The sequence below is a fragment of the Pristis pectinata genome, chromosome 1, assembly GCF_009764475.1.
Source record: "Pristis pectinata isolate sPriPec2 chromosome 1, sPriPec2.1.pri, whole genome shotgun sequence".
NCBI lineage: Eukaryota > Metazoa > Chordata > Chondrichthyes > Rhinopristiformes > Pristidae > Pristis > Pristis pectinata.
In genome coordinates this window covers 78,207,151-78,228,367 of record NC_067405.1, presented here as the reverse complement: position 1 = coordinate 78,228,367, position 21,217 = coordinate 78,207,151, and the positions used below count along the sequence as shown (strand labels likewise).

Below are 21,217 nucleotides of genomic sequence, written 5' to 3'. Positions count from 1 at the left end.
TAGTTAGGAGACTTCTTTTTAAATCCGTGTGGAAAAACTCAACAAGGGAATATTCACTATTGGAACTAGAAATTGGGAATGAACCAGAGCCGATAAAGACCGTAAATGTAGGGGAATATCTAGAGAATACTGATTAAAATTTCCTGTCCAATTTTTTGTTCACTTTTGTCTTCTTACGGCAGCACATTGGCCCAGTAAGCATAGCTGCCATCTCATAGCTCTAACAACTTGGGTTTAGTCCTGACCTCTGGTGCTGTCTGTCTGGAGTTTACATGTTCTCCTCGTTACTGTGCAAGTTTTCCCCAGTGTTCCAATTTCCTCCAACACCCTATGAGCCTGCAGATTGGTAGGTTAATTAGCCATTGTGAATTGCCCCTTGTGTGTAGGTGAGTGGTAGAATATGGGGGAGTTGATGGGAACATAGGGAGAACAGAAAATAGGATTAACATTGGACTAGTGTAAATAGTTACGATAGTTGGCGAGAACTCAGTGAGCCAAACGGCCCATTTCTGTGCTGTATTTACTTTTAATTCCATTAACCAGTCTTTTGCCCAACTCCTTCTGAAAATCCATATAAACTACTGCAACACCTTTAGTCAACCTTCTGTTACCTCATCAAAATATTTCATGCTACTCAAACATGATTTGCTTAAATCCGAACTGCCTCTCCACCATTAATGCCACATTTTTCAAGAGCCTATTAATATTTTTCTCTTTTATTATTTCTACACATTCTTCACAATAGAGACTACATTGACTGCCTATAGTTGCCAAGCATATCTTTACACTTCTTTCAAACCAAAAGGTTACATTTGTGAGTTTCCTGACCTCTGGCACCTGCCTTGCATCAGGAAGAACAGATTAGAACCATAGGATTGGTTCAGCACCAGAGGGAGCAATAGTTCCATTCTCGTTCTTTCCCCAAATTATTGCATCAATTGCTACTCAATTTGCTTCTGAAGGGACTGATTGGATTGGTTTTCATCACTCTTACAGGCAATAAATTCTAGATTGTAACAACTTTGTGAGCAAGTTTTTCCTTCACGTCCTTTTGTGCATCTTGTCCACAGATTTTGAAAAATTTGATAATGAAAATAGCTTCCTTTTATCTACCCTATCTAAACTAATAATAAGCTTGAACATATCTAGTCTCTTCTCAACCTTTATTCTCCAAAGATAATGAAGGCTTTCTAGTTTAGACTTAGAGGATGGAAAAAGATTTGCTAAAATGGTTCTGGGAATGTGGGATTTCAACTAAGACCGTCACATGGTTTCTAAATGTAGTGACCAGAACTGGGACAAAAATCCAAGTTCTGTTCTAACTGATGTCCAATTACACATGTCCAATAATAACTTCCCTGGTTTTGTACTACCTATCTCTACTTTTGAAGAATGGGATGCTACATGCTTTATTAACCACTCTCTCAGGTTGCCCTTCACTTTCAAGGATTTATACCAAGTGCATACCCAGGTCCCTCTGTTCCTGCACATCCTTTGGAACAATGTCATTTAAGTATACATTTCTCCTCATTCTTTCTGCTCAAGTGCATTACTTCACACTCCACTGTGTTAGGTTTCACAGTCTGTAAATAAATGGTTAGCCCACTCAGGACAGGGATGAGAAGAAACTGTTGCATCTGTTCTCCACTGCTCATTCAGCCAGCCCATGTCTTCATGCAGTCTATTACTATTCTTCTCATCATTTCCCACATCTCCAAGCTGTATGTCATTTGTAGATTTGGAAAGTTTATTCTTTATACCCATGACTAAGTCACTAGCATAGATATATATAAAACTTTAGTGGTCTGACACTGTTCCCTGGACAAACCATTATGTACCATTCACCAGTCTGAAAAATATTTACCGCTCCTCTCTGATCTCTGCTTTTAAGCCAATTTACCATTGATTCTGTTAGTGTTTTTTTTAATTCCATGGGCTTGAATTTTGATAAACAGTCTTATGTAATAGGTTTTACCAACTCCCTTTTGATAATCCATGTAGATAACATCTACTGCTCTGCCTTCAGCAGCTTCCCATTAGCTCAAAAATTTCAATCAAATTACTCAAACATGACTTGCCTTTAATAAATCTGTGCTACCTCTCCTTTACCTCCTCAACGTTCTCCAAGTGACTGAAAAAGTCAAGTTTGCTGTCGGGTACACATAATTGCTAGATTATTGCTTCAGCTATTTGTAATGGTCCAAAACATCACTCATTTGGATCTCTGCCACCGTCACCCCCAAAATAATATGATAAACCAATACCCGACACAAATGATTCATCAAACAAATATTTTCCTTTTGTTTCTGAAAGCTTTGCCATACCCAAGATTAAACTGGTTGCCAAAAGAATTGGAGAAGGAATATGCAGAAGGGCTTGCTGTAATCATCCAGTGACCAGTATGGTTGGCCAGTATGCCTTTACAAACATCATTGGACAGTGATGTTATATTTACTGCTTCTCAAGTCTCTGGCATCTCTCCTATGCCCAGGGAGGACTGGATGATTACAGCAAGCCCTTCTGCACATCCTTTCTCCAATTCTTTTAGCAACCTTGGATGCATCCCACCTGGACCTGGTAATGTTTATTTTAAGCACAGCCAGCCCTTCTAGTTCTTTCTCCTAATTAGTTTTCACCCCATCTATTATTTTTTATCACCTCTACTTCTACTGAGATTTTGCAAGAAAGCTCTTAGTAAAGAACAATACAGTTATAGTGCAAATTCAGCGAAGGTCAGAGCCCAACCTACATATTGTACTGTTGCTGCAAAAAGTTGTTTTTCCATGCCATTTATACCCTAGGTAGTACGCCCATGAACCCGAGTTTGGAGTAAAACAGTGAGGCTTTCTATATAAAGTCTAACTCCACTCTAATTAATTCAAGTCCTGCAGCAACTAAATACAAGTTTAGGTGGGCGGCATGGTAGCGTAGCAGTTAGCGCGACGCTATTACACTGCCAGCGATCGGGGTTCGATTCCCGTCGCTCTCTGTAAGGAGTTTGTACGTTTTCCTGTGTCTGCGTGGGTTTCCTCCGGGTGCTCCGGTTTCCTCCCACATTCCAAAGACGTATGGGTAGGTTAATATGGGTTTAAAATGGGCGGCACAGACTCACTGGGCCGGAAGGGCCTGTTACCACGTTGTAATTAAATTTTAAAAAAAACTAAATATGGGATACTAACATTTACAAGAAAAAAATTGACATTTCATTTATTGCCTTGGCTATGAATTTTTGTTTTTCTCCATTTGGCTTTCAGCTGAAACATCTCAAAAGTTGCAATAGGGGTAACAGATGAAACCAAAATCTATTTTACCAATGGAATATGTTTCAAATGCAAATATTTAGTTGATTAAAAAAAACATACCTTTTCATTTAAATTAATATCTGTTGTTTGCAGGACAGTATTGGTGCATTTCTCCTCTGTACTGACCATAACTGTCTGGGTACTTTGTTGCTTCATGGTTGATTCAGCAATGGACCATTTGGTATTACAAGCCACAGTTCCATATGTTTTACTTTGACACAGAGTTGGTCTATTTTTGCTCATCAAAATTATGTCTGTGTTGTTAGCTCGGTCAACAACAGAGATCATAGCTGTTATGGCTTTATCCATGGTGAAGTCAGCTCTGAAATCAGCACCAGCATCAACAGTTCGATCGACCTTTATAATTAAATCATTAGTGTCTTTGTTGAATGAGCAGTCGCGTTTCACCTGGGTATCAATGCAAGTACTTTGAAACATGGTAGCACTTCCTGAAGGTGTCAAATCTGGTGCCTGATGGACACAGCTGGTAGATTTATTATTGCCCCCAGCTATCTCTAATGATTCAAAAGCATTATTCATTTGGACAGACACATCAGTGCAATGCTCTGCCACCAACATACCTGCAATAATACTATCACCAACAGCTGACACAAATGAGTCATCAAACAAATTCAGCTGATCTGAATTGTCCAAAAGTTCATAGGACTTTTCCCATCCTTGATTTGAATCCACACATGTGGATACTGCATTATTTTGTCTTTGGTAACCTTGATTCTGTAAGGTGTCCTGAATTTTAGAAACTGCATTAGCAGAAGTTGTAGACCCCATCACATTAAGTGGCTCCAATGGTACTTGACTATCACTTTTGATTTTTGTGGATGTACTACAGGCAGGTTGATCATTAGCACTTTCTGCAATTTGGAAAGGGAAACATTGAGCACTTTGATTCATATTTTCCAATAATACTTCATCCTGAAGGTCACTGTTATGTCTACTATCTACTTGTTCAAATTTGCTCCCATTAGGAACTTCAATATTGCTATCAGTGAATACACTCTTGCTATTTCCCTCTGGGATCCCAGCAGATTTACATTCTGCAAGTTGTGCTCCATTTGGCCTTTCTGCAGGTTTGGAAGCAGATATCCCATTATTTTCATGCACAAATGACTTCTGTGTTGAAGTAACAGCAGAAAGGAAAGAAGTTTCATCTGTGTCTTCAGCTGGATCAGAGCAATGTGCTAACTGAAATGATTCTAATGGATATGCTGTTGGACTTTGTACTTTTGGGAAGTTTTCTCCACAGCCCACATAATCAAAGTCAGAAATATTGTGGCTTTCTGTGTTGTTTATACTGTGATAACCAGGAAATGGCTCCATATCCAAGGTATCTGATATTGCAGAACGCTTATATTCAGGAATGCACTGATGCAGAGTTCTTTTCTCAAATTCTTGAAAGCAGTCACCAGAAACTGGTTGTAAAGACATTTCACTCAGTTTCCTATACAGCTCAAATTCTGTGTCCAAGGACAGGTTAGAGTCATTTTCATTCTCTTTCATCAAATCCATTTTGAGAAGATATTTTTCCTGCCCAAGAGCAGGACCAGTTACCTTGGCTGCTGGATTGGAAAATAGATCCCTAGCACATGAACTTTCATGAGACCTGAATTCATATGCTGACTCCAAAGTACTTGAAGGCTGATATTTTGCTTCAACCACTTCTTTACCACATTGAATCTTTAATCCTCTATGGAGGGCATCAGGTTTTATTCTAAATTCCAAGAGCTGTTCAATGGCTTTATCACACGCAGATTCGTCATTTGCTTTCTGGCTCACAAGATGAGATCCATCAGCAGTCCTAAAGTACGGATGCCCTTTCCCAGTAGTTGAATAAGTTGCAAGAATTTTTTGGTTGTGCGCAAGAAGCAAATTCTTATCTATAAAGTTGATAACAAATAATGTAATTAATATTTGACAACTCCATTAAAATAGTCTCTTGGCCAAATAGGCAATGGCAGCTCTCAGCACCCATCTCTCAAGCAATACTGAATTATTTGATCAGAACTGGGAGAGCAATTTAGGAACTGTAGGGACATTGGGGAAAGAAAAAGTGTTGTAGCTCATTATTACAACTGGAAGATGCGCGGATAGAACTGAAATGAGAACAAATTCAAGCTTTGTTGTGCTACCTTCACCCTTTACTCTGCCTACATGAGATTCACATCATAAGTTCACCAATTCGGAATGTGAAAATGCTGTATCTGGCAAAACAAAAGAGTTCCAGAAAATAAGGAATAAGGGGATTGAGGATTTAGCCACTAATAATGGAAACAAGGGACTGAATGAGGAAGCTACTCACAAGGACTGCATAAGTTGGGATGAATGGCTTGAGGAACTGTAAATATGGTTCTACCCATCACCTATCAGCTTCTGTCTCACCCTCACTTCTATATATTGGCCAACTTCCCACTACACACTCAGTATTGATGAAGGGGTTTGACCCAAAACATCAGCCATCCTTTTGCCTCCACAGATGCTAATCGACCCACACCGTTCTTCCAGCAGTTTTGTTTTTTGGTCCAGATTTTAGGATCTGTAGTCTCTAGTGTCTCCAACCTGCAAGTTCTACATGGAAAAAATCTGTGGAAAACTAGCTCAGGATAGAACAGCACCTTCAAGAATGAGGTGAAGAAAGTCAGTACTTGTTCATTCAAAAGATACAAAAGTTGGATTTTCCTCATTTTCTTTCCATAGCAACTGAACCTGACTGGTTGATGATTTAATTTCATTCAGCAATTTCAATGAGTAATGATAAAGAAAATCAAATTGAAAAAAAGAGACAAAAACTCTGCAGATGGTGGAATCTGGAGCAATACACAAAAAGTGCTGGAGGAACTCAGCAGACCAGGCAGCATCCATGGAGGGAAATAAACAGTTAACGTTTCAGGCCGAGACCCTTCATCAGGACTGGAAAGGAAGAGGGAATAAACCAGAATAAGGTGGGGGGAGGGGAGGAGCACATGCAGGCAGGGGATAAGTGAGTTCAAGTGTTCGGGGCTGGTAGGTGGGTGGGGGATTGAAAAAAGATATTTTAAGAATTTAAAAATAATCAAAATCATTATTATTATTAGATGTAAATGACATTAAATTAGATGATAGTTATTATTAGATGCTGGTAAACAGCAATAAAAATACTTAAGTGGTTCACCTGACTGAAATTTTAAAAGCTCATTTTACAAAGTGATTTCATAAATATTTGTTCCATCACCATGAACAAATTATATGGAAGAAAATACTTGCCTTCACTAGCTGGGGCATAGAATACAAGAGCAGGGAGGCTATGGTACAATTTTATAAAACATTAGTCAGGCCACAGCTGGAATATTGTGCACAGTTCTGGTCACAGTATAGGAAGGATGTGATTACAGTGGAGACGGTGCAGGATTTAGCCTGGGATGGAGCCTCTCAGTTATAGAGAGAGACTGGAGAGGCCGAGCTTGTTTTCTGTGGAATAAAAAGAGACTAGACAAAATTAGAAGCAAAGGCAAGGTAGACAGTAGGAAACTTTTCTCTACAGAAGAGGTATCTAAAACTGAGGGATATAGGTTTCGGATAAGGTGCAAGAGGTTTAAAGGAAATCTGAGGAACAACTTTTTCCTAGCAGTGGCTGGAATCTGGAAAACTGCTAGTGTGTGTAATGGAAGCAGGTACTCTCATAGCATTTAAGTAATAACTAGGGGAGCAATGTTTGAGGCAAAGACAGCTACAGATAGAGTGCTGGTAAATGGGATCAGTACCGATACTTGATGGTTGGCACAGACATGGTGGGCAGAAGGGCCTGCTTCTTTGCTGTATAACTCTAAATTAGGAATCTCACTATGCAAGAGAACCAAGTCAAACTGTGGCAATAGTAGTATTCAAGCATGATGAGTTAATGTTTGCAATAGGTGACAAGAGATGAAAGAAAACTGGTTAGCTTTTACACTGTTTTAAGAAGAGTCCTAATGCCAAAGATCTTTCAATCCACTCACACAAAACTTATGCATGAAGTTCTTTATTGGAGAAATAAAACATGGCCAGAAGTTATGCAATTAGCGAAGCCTGATTGTTCCCTAATGTTATTAAAATCAGGATCTAAAATGTTTAAAACCCTCCTTCCTATCAACAGTGTACAACTAAACACAACATTTGATATAATTAGGAACACAAGAGACTACAGATGCTGGAATCCAGAGCAACACAATCTGCTGGAGGAACTCAACAGTTGAGCAGCATCTGTGGAAGGAAAGGAACTGTGAGTGGAGAGACGAGATGGCCAATATAAAGAGAAGGGGAGTGGTGAAGCAGAAGTCCAAGGTGATTGGTGGACTGAGGGGTAAGGTGACAGGCGGGTTGCACCAGGTAAGGGAGGGGAAAGATGGGGGGTGGAGTTGGGAGACAGCAGCAGGTAAATGATCGATGGAGGTAGATAAAGAGAGAAAGAAAAAAAATTGAGAGGCAGATAGTGAGGTGGGGGGAGGGGAGTGTGAAGGCTGGAGACTGCTGCTAGAGGGAGATAAGCAAGTCCAGTGCTGGACTCTGATAAATAAAGGAGGTGATAACAGGAACCAGTAGGGGAGAGGTGAAGGGCAGGTGGAACTGGGGTGGGGTGCAAAGATAGTTGATGGGGGGGCTGGGGTTGAGGGAAAGTGGATGAAAGTGGAAGACTGGAAGAGGATCAGAAGGACAGAGGGGGGCAGGAAGTGGTAAAAGAACCCACGGGGGGGGGGACTGTTACCTAAAATTGGAAAACTCAGATGTTTATGCCATTGGGTTGTAGACTACCCAGGCGGAACATGAGGTGTTGTTCCTCTAGTTTGCATTGGGCCTCACCCTGACAGTGGAGGAGGCTGAGGATGGACAGTCATTGCCTGGGCATTTGTTGCATTTGAAATATTTAACAGTTTGTATCCACACAGTATCTTAAATGTGGTAAACGTCACAAGATGCTTCACAAAATTAATGAAGTGTAGGCTCTACCTGTAAATAGAGCAAATGCAAATTATCTGGTCTAACTGCTCTTTCAGTAATACCATTCAAGTTATAACTAGACACCTATCTAAATTCTACTACCATGCGATGTTGCTGGCAGTTTGATAAGCACTATATAAATAATTGCAAGTAGGAAAATGAAAAGCCTCTACCTGGAGCAGTGGAAATGGAGTTTTGATGAAAGGTCACTCAGCTGAATTACTAACATTTCTCTTCCCCCTGGTGCTGTCTGACCTGTTAAGTATTTCAAACAGGTCTTTATTGCTTGAGCTGAACACTAGTTTAATCCACATTTAGTCCAAGATACCAATTTAGTAAAGGAGTCAAAGCTCGTGGTTGAAACAGGTGTAAGAAACAACCTGCTGGAGGAACTCAATGGGTCAAGCAGCATCTGTGAAGGGAGAGGAATCATTGATGTTTTGGGTTGAAACCCTACATCAGGACTGATGCAGCACCTGCAGTCTCCTGCGTCCACTAGAAACAGGTGCCTGGAGGATGATCACAGGGACCATTGCCAGTTAAATGACTTGGTGGTATTCTTTAACAAGACTTAAAGCACTGGTGAATCACTCTTGACCCAACTCTCACCTGCTAATTGGTGATAGAACAAGTCATTGCTGAGGATTCTCAGTACTAGTTAAAAAGCACAACATTCCTTACTATTCACTAAAGTGTTTGATGAAGAGTTCTGAAACAGGATGGAAACTTCTTTGGGGGCATTTTAAAAACACAAGAAAAACAAAGGACCTGTAGGCCATCGAGAGTCACAACTCTCACATGAAATTCCTTCTCATTTCCATCTCAAATAGGCAGCCTTAATCTAAAACTATGTCCCCTTGGTCAACAAGGGGAATTGCGCTCTCAGCCTCTACCTTGTTAAGCCTCTCAGAATCTTAGATGTTTCAGCAAAATCCCCTCCCATTCTCCTAATCTCAGAATATAGGTCCAATTTGCACAACCTTTCTTCACAAGACAAGCCCTCATTGCAGGAATCAACCTAGTGAATTTTCTCTGAACTGCTGTGAATGCATGCACCTTCCTCCTCAAATAAGAACACCAAAACTGCTCTCAGTACTCCAGGAGTGGCCTCACCAATGCCACTTACAATTCTAGCAAAGTCTTCCCTACATTTATACTCCACCTGCTTTGCAATAAAGGCTAGTGTTTCATTCTTCTTCCTAGTTATTTGTTGTACCTACAAATTAGCTTTACGTTTCATGTGCTAATGATATCAAGTTCCCTCTGCATTCTGTAGTCTGTCTCTATTTAAATAATATTATGCTTTTCTATTCATTTCTAATCACAAATTAGTGAACTGCAAATAAGTAAGCCACTGCTTGGGGCTGTTATCCTTGTCCAAAAATACCATTCCCGGCACACATAACATTATAAATGAGATGATTTATATGATCTGCGCATTTCAGAACTGCTACAGATTGTGGGGGCTATTTTGGTGAAAGTATGAATAACAGCTTAAATGCCATCTATAAATTCACCAATGACCCCACTGTTGTTGGTAGAATCTCAGATGCCGACGAGGCGGCATACGGGAGTAAGATAGATTGGCTAGTTGAACGGTGCTGCAACAACAACCTTGCACACAGTGTCAATGAGACCAAGGAATTGACTGTGGACTCCAGAAAGAGGAAGTTGGGAGAACACACATCAGTCTTTGAAGGGTCAGTGGTGGAAAGGGTGAGCAGCTTCAAGTTCCTGAGCATCAACATCTCGGAGCATCTACCCTGGGCCCAAGAAATTGATGCAATCATGAATAAGGCACACTAGCGGCTCTACTTTGTTAACAGTTTGAGGATATCTATATTTCTATAGATGTACAATGGAGAGCATTCTGACTGGTTGCATCACAGCCTGGTATGGAGGCTCCAGTGCACTGGATCACAAGACGCTGCAGAGGGTTGTAGACTTAGCCAGCTTCATTACAGGCACAACCCTCCCCACCATCAAGGAAATCTTCAAGAGGCAGTGCCTCAAGGTAGCCGCATTCATCACTAAGTAACCTTGCCATCCAGGTCATGCCCTCTTCTCATTACTACCATCGGGGAGGTGGTATAGGATCTTGAAGACCCACACTCAATGTTTTAGGAACAGCTTCTTCCCCTCTGCCACCAGATTCCTGAATGGTCCATGAACACTAGTTCATTATTCCTTCTTTTTCACCATTTACTTTGTAATTTATAGTAATTTTATGCCTTTGTAGTGTGCTGCTGCTGCAAAACAACAAAATTCACTACATATACATCAGTGATGATAAACCTGATTCTAATCAACTTACATTAACAATGAAATGTTCATGATTGCACATGGACAATTAAGTCCTTAACTGACATTTTTTCAATAATCTCTTAATTTTGTTAGTGACTCTCAGTTAACTCAGTTGAGGTCCTTATACCATCATAAAGACCCACTTTATTTTTAATAGCTTGCTACCTTGTAGCACAAGTTGAACCCATTGTTAGCTGCCATGAAAATTGTAATTGTGCAAGCCGGGTTGGCTTTTTCTTAAAAAAAAGACAAGTTGGCCCAATAAGGCTTCTCTTACCCAAAACAGGAAGGGATATCAAATATGTCATCTCCCAGGGAATTTCAGTTCCAAAGCCCAAGGATTTCCTCTACACAATTTTGATTTAAAGCAATAGCTAAACTCATTTATTATACCAAAGTAGCTAAATGACTGTTGGTCTTGTGGGAAAGAAGCCATTGGCAACCTGTGAGGGTACCTCAAAGTGACACGATCAAACAGTGATGCCATATTTGGAGGTGGGTGGAGGTAAATAAAATAGTGAAATAGATCAGCAGTGAACTGGAAGATTATTAAACTAGTAAATAGTAATCAACATGGATTTGGTTAAGGAAAATCCAAAACGTCAATTTCTTTAAGGAAGTTTTAGCCCAAACATAATGCACAAAATTACTTAGAAAATGCTTAAAATACTACCCGAACAGAGTATTTCAAGTTTGGAATCTACCTTATAGCTCTTTGTAACCTTTAGTAAACCACATTATCAATCGTCATGTGAACAACTCTAATTGGTCACGTTATTCTCAATGATCCTAGCTAAAATGTTATCATTAGCACTGAGTGCAGACCAGCATTCTGTATGCCTTAACTATAGCTCTGAAAAATTCAAAATACATACCTTCTAAATACAGAGGCTGCTCTGCATTGCTCATTGGTTCACTACGGTTCTTACATTTTCTTGTACTCAATGCATTGCAGTAGCTGCACTTTTCACAAGGCCAAATGCAGTAAAATGTAGGCATTTCTGGCCTAGATGGAAAGGTAATATATGCAATTAACTCAAAGAGTTGCCATCCTCAATAAATCTTACACCTCTTGTCCATCAATAGTCCGAAAAAACATTCAAACACAATGGACTTTAAAACAAACCACACACTTCAAAAATGCTCATGATTTATTTTGAACAGCTATTCTGAAGGCAAACAACTTTCAGATTTCCAAGGTCCAACAGTTATCCCCATTTAATAAATGCCTTCAGTTATGTTTATTAGTTCCTGACATATAAAAAGTACAGAAAGTAATCGTCTGGATGTTTAACAATAGCCTTACAAAAGCCTACCAAAGTCTTGCACCATTCCCCTACCACACAGAGGGATTACCAATTGATCAGGTTGCAGCTGAATGACAGTATCCTTACAGAACAGCTATACAAAATTTAAGTGTTCCAAAAACAGGGCTTACAATTATAAAACAACCAGTTAGTGTGATTTAGAATTCACAAAAAGCCTTGTTACTAAAATTGTATTTGGAATGTGGTACTTGCCAACACAAGCAGGTGAGACAAACAACAGGTGTTTAAGAGGAAGTGAGAGCAACACAAGGAAAAAATGAACAGGTATTTTGATAGGAAAAGGGGCAAGAGATTTGTGTAGAGCACTAAACCTGGTGTGGTCAGGAACATTAGCTCTGTTTTGTATGGATGTTGCCTAAACCGTATAGTATTTCCAACATTTTCAGTTTTTCTTTGAAGCTGGGAATTGACGGTCATGAAGCAAATCCACTTAAAAATAGTCAAACAGCTCTAAACAAGCTACAGTTCAAGGCCAGGATGTTTGAGGGATCTAAGTGTTCCAGTGCATGAATCATAAAAGGTCAGCAAGCACGTCCAACAAGTAGTTAAGAAGGCAACCAGCATGTTGACCTTTATTGAAAGGAGCTGAAGTTTAAGAATAGGAAGGTTTTGTTGCAGTTTTACAGGGTGCTGGTGAGGCCACACTCGGGGAACTGCACACAGTTTTGGTCCCTTACCTAACAAAGGATATGGTAGCATTGGAGACAATCCAAAGGAGATTCACCAGGCTAATTCCTGGGATGAGGGTTGGCCAGACAGTTTGGTTCTGTACTACTTGAATTTAGAAGAATGAAGGGATGACCTTATTCAAACCCATGAGATCCTAAGGGGAGTTGACAGGGTAGATATTGAAATGTTTCCATCAATAAATTGGTAAATTGGTTTCTTATTGTTACATGTACCAAGGTACAATAAAAAAAACTTATTTTGCATGCCATTCATACAGATCATTTCATCACATCAGTGCATTGAGGTAGTACAAGGGAAAAACAATAACAGAATGCAGACTAAGTGTTAGTTACAGAAAAAGTGCACTGCAAACAGACAAAATGGTGCAAGGCCATAATGAGGTAGATTATAGGTCAAAAATCCATCCTATTGTACTAGGGAACCGTTCAATAGTCTTATAACAGTGGGGCAGAAGCCGTCCTTGAGCCTGGTGCTACATGCTTTCAGGCTTTTGTATCTTCTGCCCAATGGGAGGGGGGAGAAGAGAGAATGTCCAGGGTGGCTGGGATCTTTGATTATTTTGGCTACTTTACCGAGGCAGTGAGAAGTTTAGACAGAGTCCATGGAGGAGAAGATGGTTTCCATGATGTGCTGAGCTGAGTCCACAACTCTCTGCAGTTCCTTGTAGTCTTGGGCACAGCGTCTGCCATACCAAGCAGTGACGCATCTGGATAGGATGCTTTCTATGGTGCATGGATAGAAATTGGTGAGTGTCAAAGGGGACATGCCAAATTTCTTTAGCCTTCTGAGGAAGTAGAGGCACTGGTATGCTTTCTTGGCCATGGTGTCTACATAGTTGGACCAGGAGAAGGCCATAGGTGATGTTTACTCCTAGGAACTTGAAGCCCTCAACCCTCTTGACTTCAGCACCTTAAACAGGAGCACGTGCACCACCTCCATTCCTGTAGTCAATGACTAGCTCTTTTGTTTTGCTGACATTGTCAGTTGTCATGACGCCATGCCACTAGGCTCTCTATCTCCTTCCTATACTTTGACTCATCATTATTTGAGATTGGGCCCACTATGGTGATGTCACCTGCAAACTTGTAGATGGAGTTAGAGCAGAATCTGGCCATGCAGTCATGAGTGTACAGGAAGTCCCTCCCCCACGCACCCCGAGGATGCAGCCTTGTGGGGCACCGATGTTGAACATAATTGTGGCGGTGGTGTTGCTGCCTATCCTTACTGATTGCAGTCTGTTGGTCAGGAAGTCAAGGATCCAGCTGCAAAGGGAGGTGTTGAGTCCCAGGTCGAGGAGTTTGGATGAGTTTGCTTAGAATTACAATATTGAAGGCAGAGCTGTTGTCAATAATTAGTGGGAGGAGTCATGACCAAGGGGACATAATTACAAAATAAGGGGCAGGTCATTTAAAATTAAGGTATGTACAACTTTCTTCTCTCAGACAGCAGCGAATCTTTGAAATTCTCTGCCCCCAAGGATAATGGAGGCCAGATCATTAGATACATTTCAGGTGGAAATGGATAAATATTTGAAAGATGGCGGAATAGAGGGATGCGAGGCACTGGCACAGAAGTTGAAGCCAGCGTAGATTACCCATGATCATATTGAATGGTGGGGCAAGTTTGAGGGGCTGAGAGGCCTACTCCTGCTCCTATTTACATGTTTTAGGGGCGTATGATGTCAGAGGACACCAAGATCAGATGACAGAAGGTGCAATCATTTTTCCACAAAGTCAGAGTAAAAAAACCTTTGAAACTTGAAAACCAAAGGAAGCTTAAAACTGAAAATAAAACAGAAATTGCTAGCGATACCCAGCAGATCAACAATATTTGTGGAGGGAGAACAGAGTTAACATTTCAGGTTGATGACTTTTCATCTAAATTGGGAAGTTAGAAATAAACAATATTTTTAAGGGCAGTTAAAGGGGAGAAGGGCACAATAAAACTAAAGGAAAGGTGTGTGATAGGGTGGATCCCAGGAACAACTGAGTGACACCTGTGGTGATGGTGCCACTTGAAAAGCCAGTGAAAAATAAAATGATACATCTGGAAGCAGTGTAAACAGGAAGAAAATAGTGAAACCAAAATCTACTGGAAACTGAGACAGAAAACAAAGGGAGAAATGTGAAATACTAGGAAATGAATAATTATCTGAAATTGTTGAAATCAATGCTATGTCTGGAAGGTTGTATTGTGATAAGTCCAAAGATGGGGTGCAGTTCCTTCAGGTTATGTTGAAGCTACATATGAAGAAGATCAAAGACAGAAATTAGTATAGGAGTGGGACAAAGAATTACAGCAACAGATGACTAGAAGCTTTGTGTCACCCTTGTAGAGCTCTCATAATCCCCTAATCTCTCACTCTCCAACTGGATCCTTGACTTCCTGACAAACAGACCACTATCAGTAAGGAGAGGCAGCAACACCTCCACCAAGATTATCCTTAATACTGGTACCCCACAAGGTTGTGTCCTCAGCCCTTTACTTTACTCCCTATACACTCATGACTGTGTGGCCAGGTTCTGCTCTGACTCCAGCTATAAATTTGCAGATGATACCACTGTAGTGGGCTGGATCTTAAACAATGATGAGATAGAGTACAACAGGGAGATAGGCAGCCTAGTGGCATGGTGTCAAGACAACAACCTCTTCCTCATTATCAGCAAAACAAAATAACTGATCATTGACTTCAGGAAGTGGGGCAGAGTACATGTCCCAGGTGCTGAGGTGGAGATGGTTGAGAGCCTAGATGTAAATATCACCAATAACTTGTCCTGGTCCAGCCACAGAGACATTATGGCCAAGAAGACACACCAGCGCATCTACCTCCTCAAAAGGCTAAGGAAATTCGGCAAGTGTCCAATGACCCTCACCAATTTTTACAGATGCACCATAGAAAGTATCCTATCTGGATGCAACACAGCGTCATATGACAGCTACTCTGCCCAAGAATGCAAGAAATTGCAGAGAATTGTGAACGTAGCACATGCCATCATGCAAATCAGCCTCCCCTCCATGGATTCTGTCCACAGTTCCTGCCGCCTTGGGAAAGCAGCTAACATAATCCAAGACCCCTGCCACCCCGGTCATTTTCTCTTATATAGAACATTACAGCACAGTACAGGCCCTTCGACCCACGATGTTGTGCCGACATTTTATCCTGCTCTAAGATCTATCTAACCATAGCCCTCCATTTCTGTATCATTCATGTGGCTATCTTAAATGTCCCTAATGTATCTGCCTCCACAACCTCTGCCAGCAGTGCATTCCACACACCCACCACTGTGTAAAAAAACTTACCTGACATCCCCCACCCCTCCAATCACCCTAAAATTATGCCCCCTCATGTTAGCTATTTTCGCCCTGGGAAAAAGTCTCTGACTACCTACTCCATCTATGCCCCTTATCATCTTTTACACCTCTATCAAGTCACCTCTCATCCTCTTCTCCAAAGAGAAAAGCCTTAACTCACCCAACCTATCCTCATAAGACATGCTCTCCAATCCAGGCAGCATGCTGGTAAATCTCCTCTGCACCCTTTCTAATGCTTCCACATCCTTCCTATAATGAGGTGACCAGAACTGAACACAATACTCCAAATGTGGTCTAACCAGAATTCTATAGAAAAGACATTTATTTATTAGTCACATGTACATCGAAACACAGTGAAATGCATCTTTTTGCATTACTGAGAATGTGCTGTGGCAGCCCGCAAGTGTCACCACTCTTCTGGCACCAACATAGCATGCCCACAACTCCTAACCTGTTCATCTTTGGAATGTGGGAGGAAACTGGAGCACCTGGAGGAAACCCAAGCAGATACGGGGAGAACATACAAACTCCTTACAGACAATGGCCGGAATTGAACCTGGGTTGCTAGCACTGTAATAGCATTATGCTAACCTCTACATTACTGTGTAGAGCTGCAACATTACCTCATGGCTCTTGAACTCAATACCCTGACTAATGAAGGCCAACACACCATATGCCTTCTTAACAACCCTATCGACCTGTGTGGCAACCTTGAGGGATCTATGGATGTAGACCCTGAGATCTCTCTGTTCTTCCACACCACTAAGAGTATTGTCATTAACCTTGTATTCTGCTTTCAAATTCAATCTTCCAAAGTGTATCACTTCACACTTTTCCAGGTAGAACTCCATCTGCCACTTCTCAGCCCAGCTCTGCATCCTATCAATGTCCTGTTGTAATCTACAGCAACCTTCTACACTATCCACAACACCTCCAACCTTCATGTTATCAGCAAACTTACTAGCCCACCCTTCCACTTTCTTATCCAAGTCATTTCTAAAAATCACAAAGAGCAGGGGTCCCAGAACAGACCCCTGTGGAACACCACTGGTCACCGACCTCCAGGCAGAATACGCTCCATCTACCACCACCCTCTGTCTATGGGCGAGTCAATTCTGAATCCACACAGCCAAGTTTCCCTGGATCCCATGCCTCCTGACTTTCTGAATGAGCCTTCCATGAGGAACCTTATCAAACGTCTTACTAAAATCCATGTACACCACATCCACTGTTCTACCTTCATCAACGTGCTTTGTCACATCCTCAAAGAATTCAATCAGGATCGTGAGGCACGAACTGCCCCTCACAAAACCAAGCTAACTATCCCTAACCAGCCTATGCTTCTCCAAATGCCCATAAACCCTGTATCTAAGAATCTTCTCCAGTAACTTGTCCACCAGTGAATTAAGACTCACTGGTCTGTAATTCCCAGGGTTATCCCTACTCCCTTTCTTAAACAAAGGAACAACATTTGCCACCCTCCAATCATCTAGCAGTACTCTTGTCGCCAGTGAGGACACAAAGATCATCGCCAAAGGCGCAGCAATCGCTTCCCTCGCTTCCCATAATAACCTTGGATATATCCCATCTGGCCCCATTGACTTATCTATCCTAATGTTTTTCAGAAGTTCCAACACATCCTCTTTCCTCACGTCAACATGGCCTGGTGTATCAGCCTGTTGTACGCCATCCTCACAAACATCAAGATCTCTCTCACTGGTGAACACTGAAGCAAAGTATTCATTAAGGACCTCTCCTATCTCTTCTGACTCCAGACAAGTTTCCTCTTTTATCCCTGATCAGTCCCCTACCCTCACCTTAGCCATCCTCCTTCACATACGTGTAGAATGCCTTGGGGGTTTCCTTAATCCTACTCGCCAAGGCCTTCTCATGGCCCCTTCTAGCTCTCTGAAGTCCATTCTCAAGCTCCCTCCTGGCTACCTTGTAACTCTCCAGAGCCCTGTTTGATCCTTGCTTTCTAAACCTTAGGTAAGCTTCTTTCTTCCTCTTGACAAGATATTCTCTGTCTCGTCACCCTCGGTTCTTTCACTCTACCATCCTTACCCTGCCTCAATGGGACAAACCTATCCAGAACCCCATGCAAGTACTCCCTAAACAACCTCCACATTTCCGCTGTGCACTTCCCCAAGAACATCTGTTCCCAATTTATGCTCCCAAGTTCCTGCCTAATAGCATTATAATTTCACCCCCCCAATTAAATACTTTCCCATATTGTCTGCTCCTATCCCTCTCTAAGGGCATGGTAAAGATCAAGGAGTTAGGTGCGGCACGATAGCGTAGCGGTTAGCGCGACGCTATTACAGCGCCAGCGATCGGGGTTCGATTCCCGTTGCTGTCTGTAAAGAGTTTGTATGTTCTCCCACGTCTGCGTGGGTTTCCTCCGGGTGCTCCGGTTTCCTCCCACATTCCAAAGACGTACGGGTAGGTTAATTTGGGTTTAAAATGGGCGGTGTGGACTCATTGGGCTGGAAGGGCCTGTTACCACACTATAAATAAAAAAAAATTAAAAATTATCTCCAAAATGTTCTCCCACCGAGAGATCTGTAACCTGATGAGGCTCATTGCCCACTACCAGGTCCAGAATGGCCTCTCCTCTAGTCAGCCTGTCCACATACTGCATCTGGAATCCTTCCTGGACACACCTGACAAACTCTGCCCCATCTATCCCCTTTACATTAAGGAGGTGCCAATCAATATTAAGGAAGTTGAAATTACCTATGACAACAATCCTGTTATTTTGCACTTCTCCAAAATCTGCCTACCGATCTGCTCCTCAGTGTCTCTGCTGCTGTTGGGGGGGTCTGTAGAATACTCCCAATAGAGTGATCACTCCCTTCACATTTCTGACTTATTTCTGACTTCCACCCACACTGACTCAGTAGACAATCCCTCCGGGACATCCTCCCTTTCTACAGCTGTGACACTGTCCCTGATCAGCAAAGCCACTCCCCCCATCTCTTTTACCTCCGTCTGTGTCCCTTTTGAAACATCAAAACCCCATAATATCCAACAGCCATTCCTGCCCTTGTGATAGCCAAGTCATTGTAATGGCTACCATGTCATAGTTCCATGTACTTACGCATGCTCCAAGTTCATCACCCTTGTTCCTGATACTTCTTGCATTAGACACCCTTCAGCCCATCCAACTGACTGCAATTTTGCCCTTTCAACTGCCTATCTTTCCTCAGTCCTTCTACACTCTGCATCTACTTGTACACTAAATGTACCAACCTTCAACCTATCACTCTGGTTCCCATCCCCCTGCCAAACTAGTTTCTCCCCCCTCTCTTCCCCCTTCCATCGAGCAGAAGATACAAAAGCTTGAGAACACGTACCACTAGGCTCAAGGATGGCTTCTATCCCGCTGTTATAAGACTCCTGAACAGACCTCTGGAATGATAAAGATGATGTCTTGATCCCTCAATCTACCTTGTCATGGCCCTTGTACCTTAATTGTCTACCTGCACTGCACTTTCTCTGTAACTGTAATACTATATTCTGCATTGATATTGTTTTCCTTTTGTACTACCTCAATGCACTCACGTATGGAATGATTTGCCTGGATGCCATGCAAACAAAGTTTTTCACTGCAGCTCAGTACATGTGACAATAATAATCCAATTACAAAAGTCTCTTCTACCTCCCTGAGATTCACAAGCAGTACTATCCTGGTAGATCTGTTATTAAATGAAAATAAAAAAAAACTACAGATACTGGAAATTTGAAATACAACAGAAAGTACTGACAATACTGAGCAGTTCAGGAAGCATCCATGAAATGAAGAAAATTAATATTTCAGGTCCTAGACACTTCATTAGAGCTGGGAAAGAGAAAACAAGTTAGTTTTCAGTAACAGACTCTCTCTTCAGCCTGTGCTTGTCCTACAGAACTTTTTACTTTCTCGTACAATCTCTTCCCACCTACATTCACAATATTTCTGGCATCCTCTGCCACTTTAACAGCTTCCTGTCTGCAATTGCATCATTCTTACAGTGCATGTCCAATGCCTCTACATCTCCCTCCCACACCAGGCAACCTGAGAGCTCCTTTCTACTTCCTTGAACAGAATATTATGCTGCAGAGGAATATTAAAAAATATTGAAAAATAAGAAAGGCTGACTAAATAGAAAAGTAAAATGAACAAGGTTGAATCTTCTGGAAAACAAAAGGTTGCATTATTTTATTGACCTTCACAACTTTTCTCTACATTTCCTCTCCAGATTAAACATTACATCATTTCCTGAACTCATTTCCACCACAACATCCTTTTCTCACCGTACTTCTATTTTCATCATTTTTGTCTATTCACATACCAGATAATGTGCAAAGATTAACACTTACTATCTGCTTTGATCACAAGACGAGGGAGCAGAAGTAGGCCATTTGGCCCATCAAGTCTGCTCCAAAGAAAAGGGGAAAAAGAAAAAAGAAATGAAAAATGGGGGGGAGTCTGCTCCATGAGCAAAAAAAAACACTATTCTAACCCCAATTTCCGGCCTTACCCCCATATCCCTTGATACCTTGACTAATTAGATATCTATCTATCGCCTCCTTAAATGCCTCCAATGATCGGGCCTCCATTGCTGTACGTGGCAAGGAATTCCATAAATTCACTACCCTCTGGCTAAAGAAATTTTTCCTCATCTCTATTTTCTACCTGTACCCTCTAATTCTAAGATTGTGCCCTCTGGTCCTGGACTCACCCACCAAGGAAAACAGCTTGGCCACATCTACTATGTCCAGTTCTTTCAACATTTTAAATGTTTCTATGAGGTCCCCTCTCATTCTCCTGTACTCCAGTGAGTACAGTCCAAGAGCCGACAATCGCTCATCATATGTAAGCCCTTTAATTCCAGGAATTATCCTCGTAAATCTCCTCTGAACCCTCTCCAACATCAGCACATCCTTCCTAAGATATGGGGCCCAAAACTGTACACAGTATTCCAAATGAGGCCTTACTAGTGCCCTGTAGAGCCTCATCAACACTTCCTTACTTTTATACACTATACCTCTCGAAATGAATGCCAACATAGCATTTGCTTTCCTTACCGCCGATCCGACCTGGTGGTTAACCTTTAGGGTATCCTGCACGAGTACCCCCAAGTCCCTTTGTACTTGTGTACTTTGAATTTTCTCCCCATCTAGATAATAATCTGCCTGTTTATTTCTGTGTCCAAAGTGCACAACTGCACATTTCTCAACATTGAATCTCATCTGCCATTTCCTTGCCCATTCTCCTAAACTATCTAGGTCTCTCTGCAACCGTCCTGTCTCCTCAATACTCCCTGCTCC

At 41.6% G+C, this 21,217-nt stretch overlaps 1 protein-coding gene across 1 annotated transcript in view; it reads right to left on the bottom strand.

Moving 5' to 3' along the window:
* Window positions 1–21,217, bottom strand: part of rbm44 (RNA binding motif protein 44) — an 86,665-nt gene that overhangs the window by 63,956 nt on the left and 1,492 nt on the right. Inside the window, exons 2-3 of the mRNA XM_052011646.1 lie at window positions 11,450–11,580; window positions 3,363–5,197 (exon numbers count right to left, since the gene is read on the bottom strand). Coding sequence (XP_051867606.1) covers window positions 3,363–5,197; window positions 11,450–11,573 — 1,959 coding nt within the window. The 5' untranslated portion in view covers window positions 11,574–11,580. The remainder of the gene's footprint in view (window positions 1–3,362; window positions 5,198–11,449; window positions 11,581–21,217) is intronic.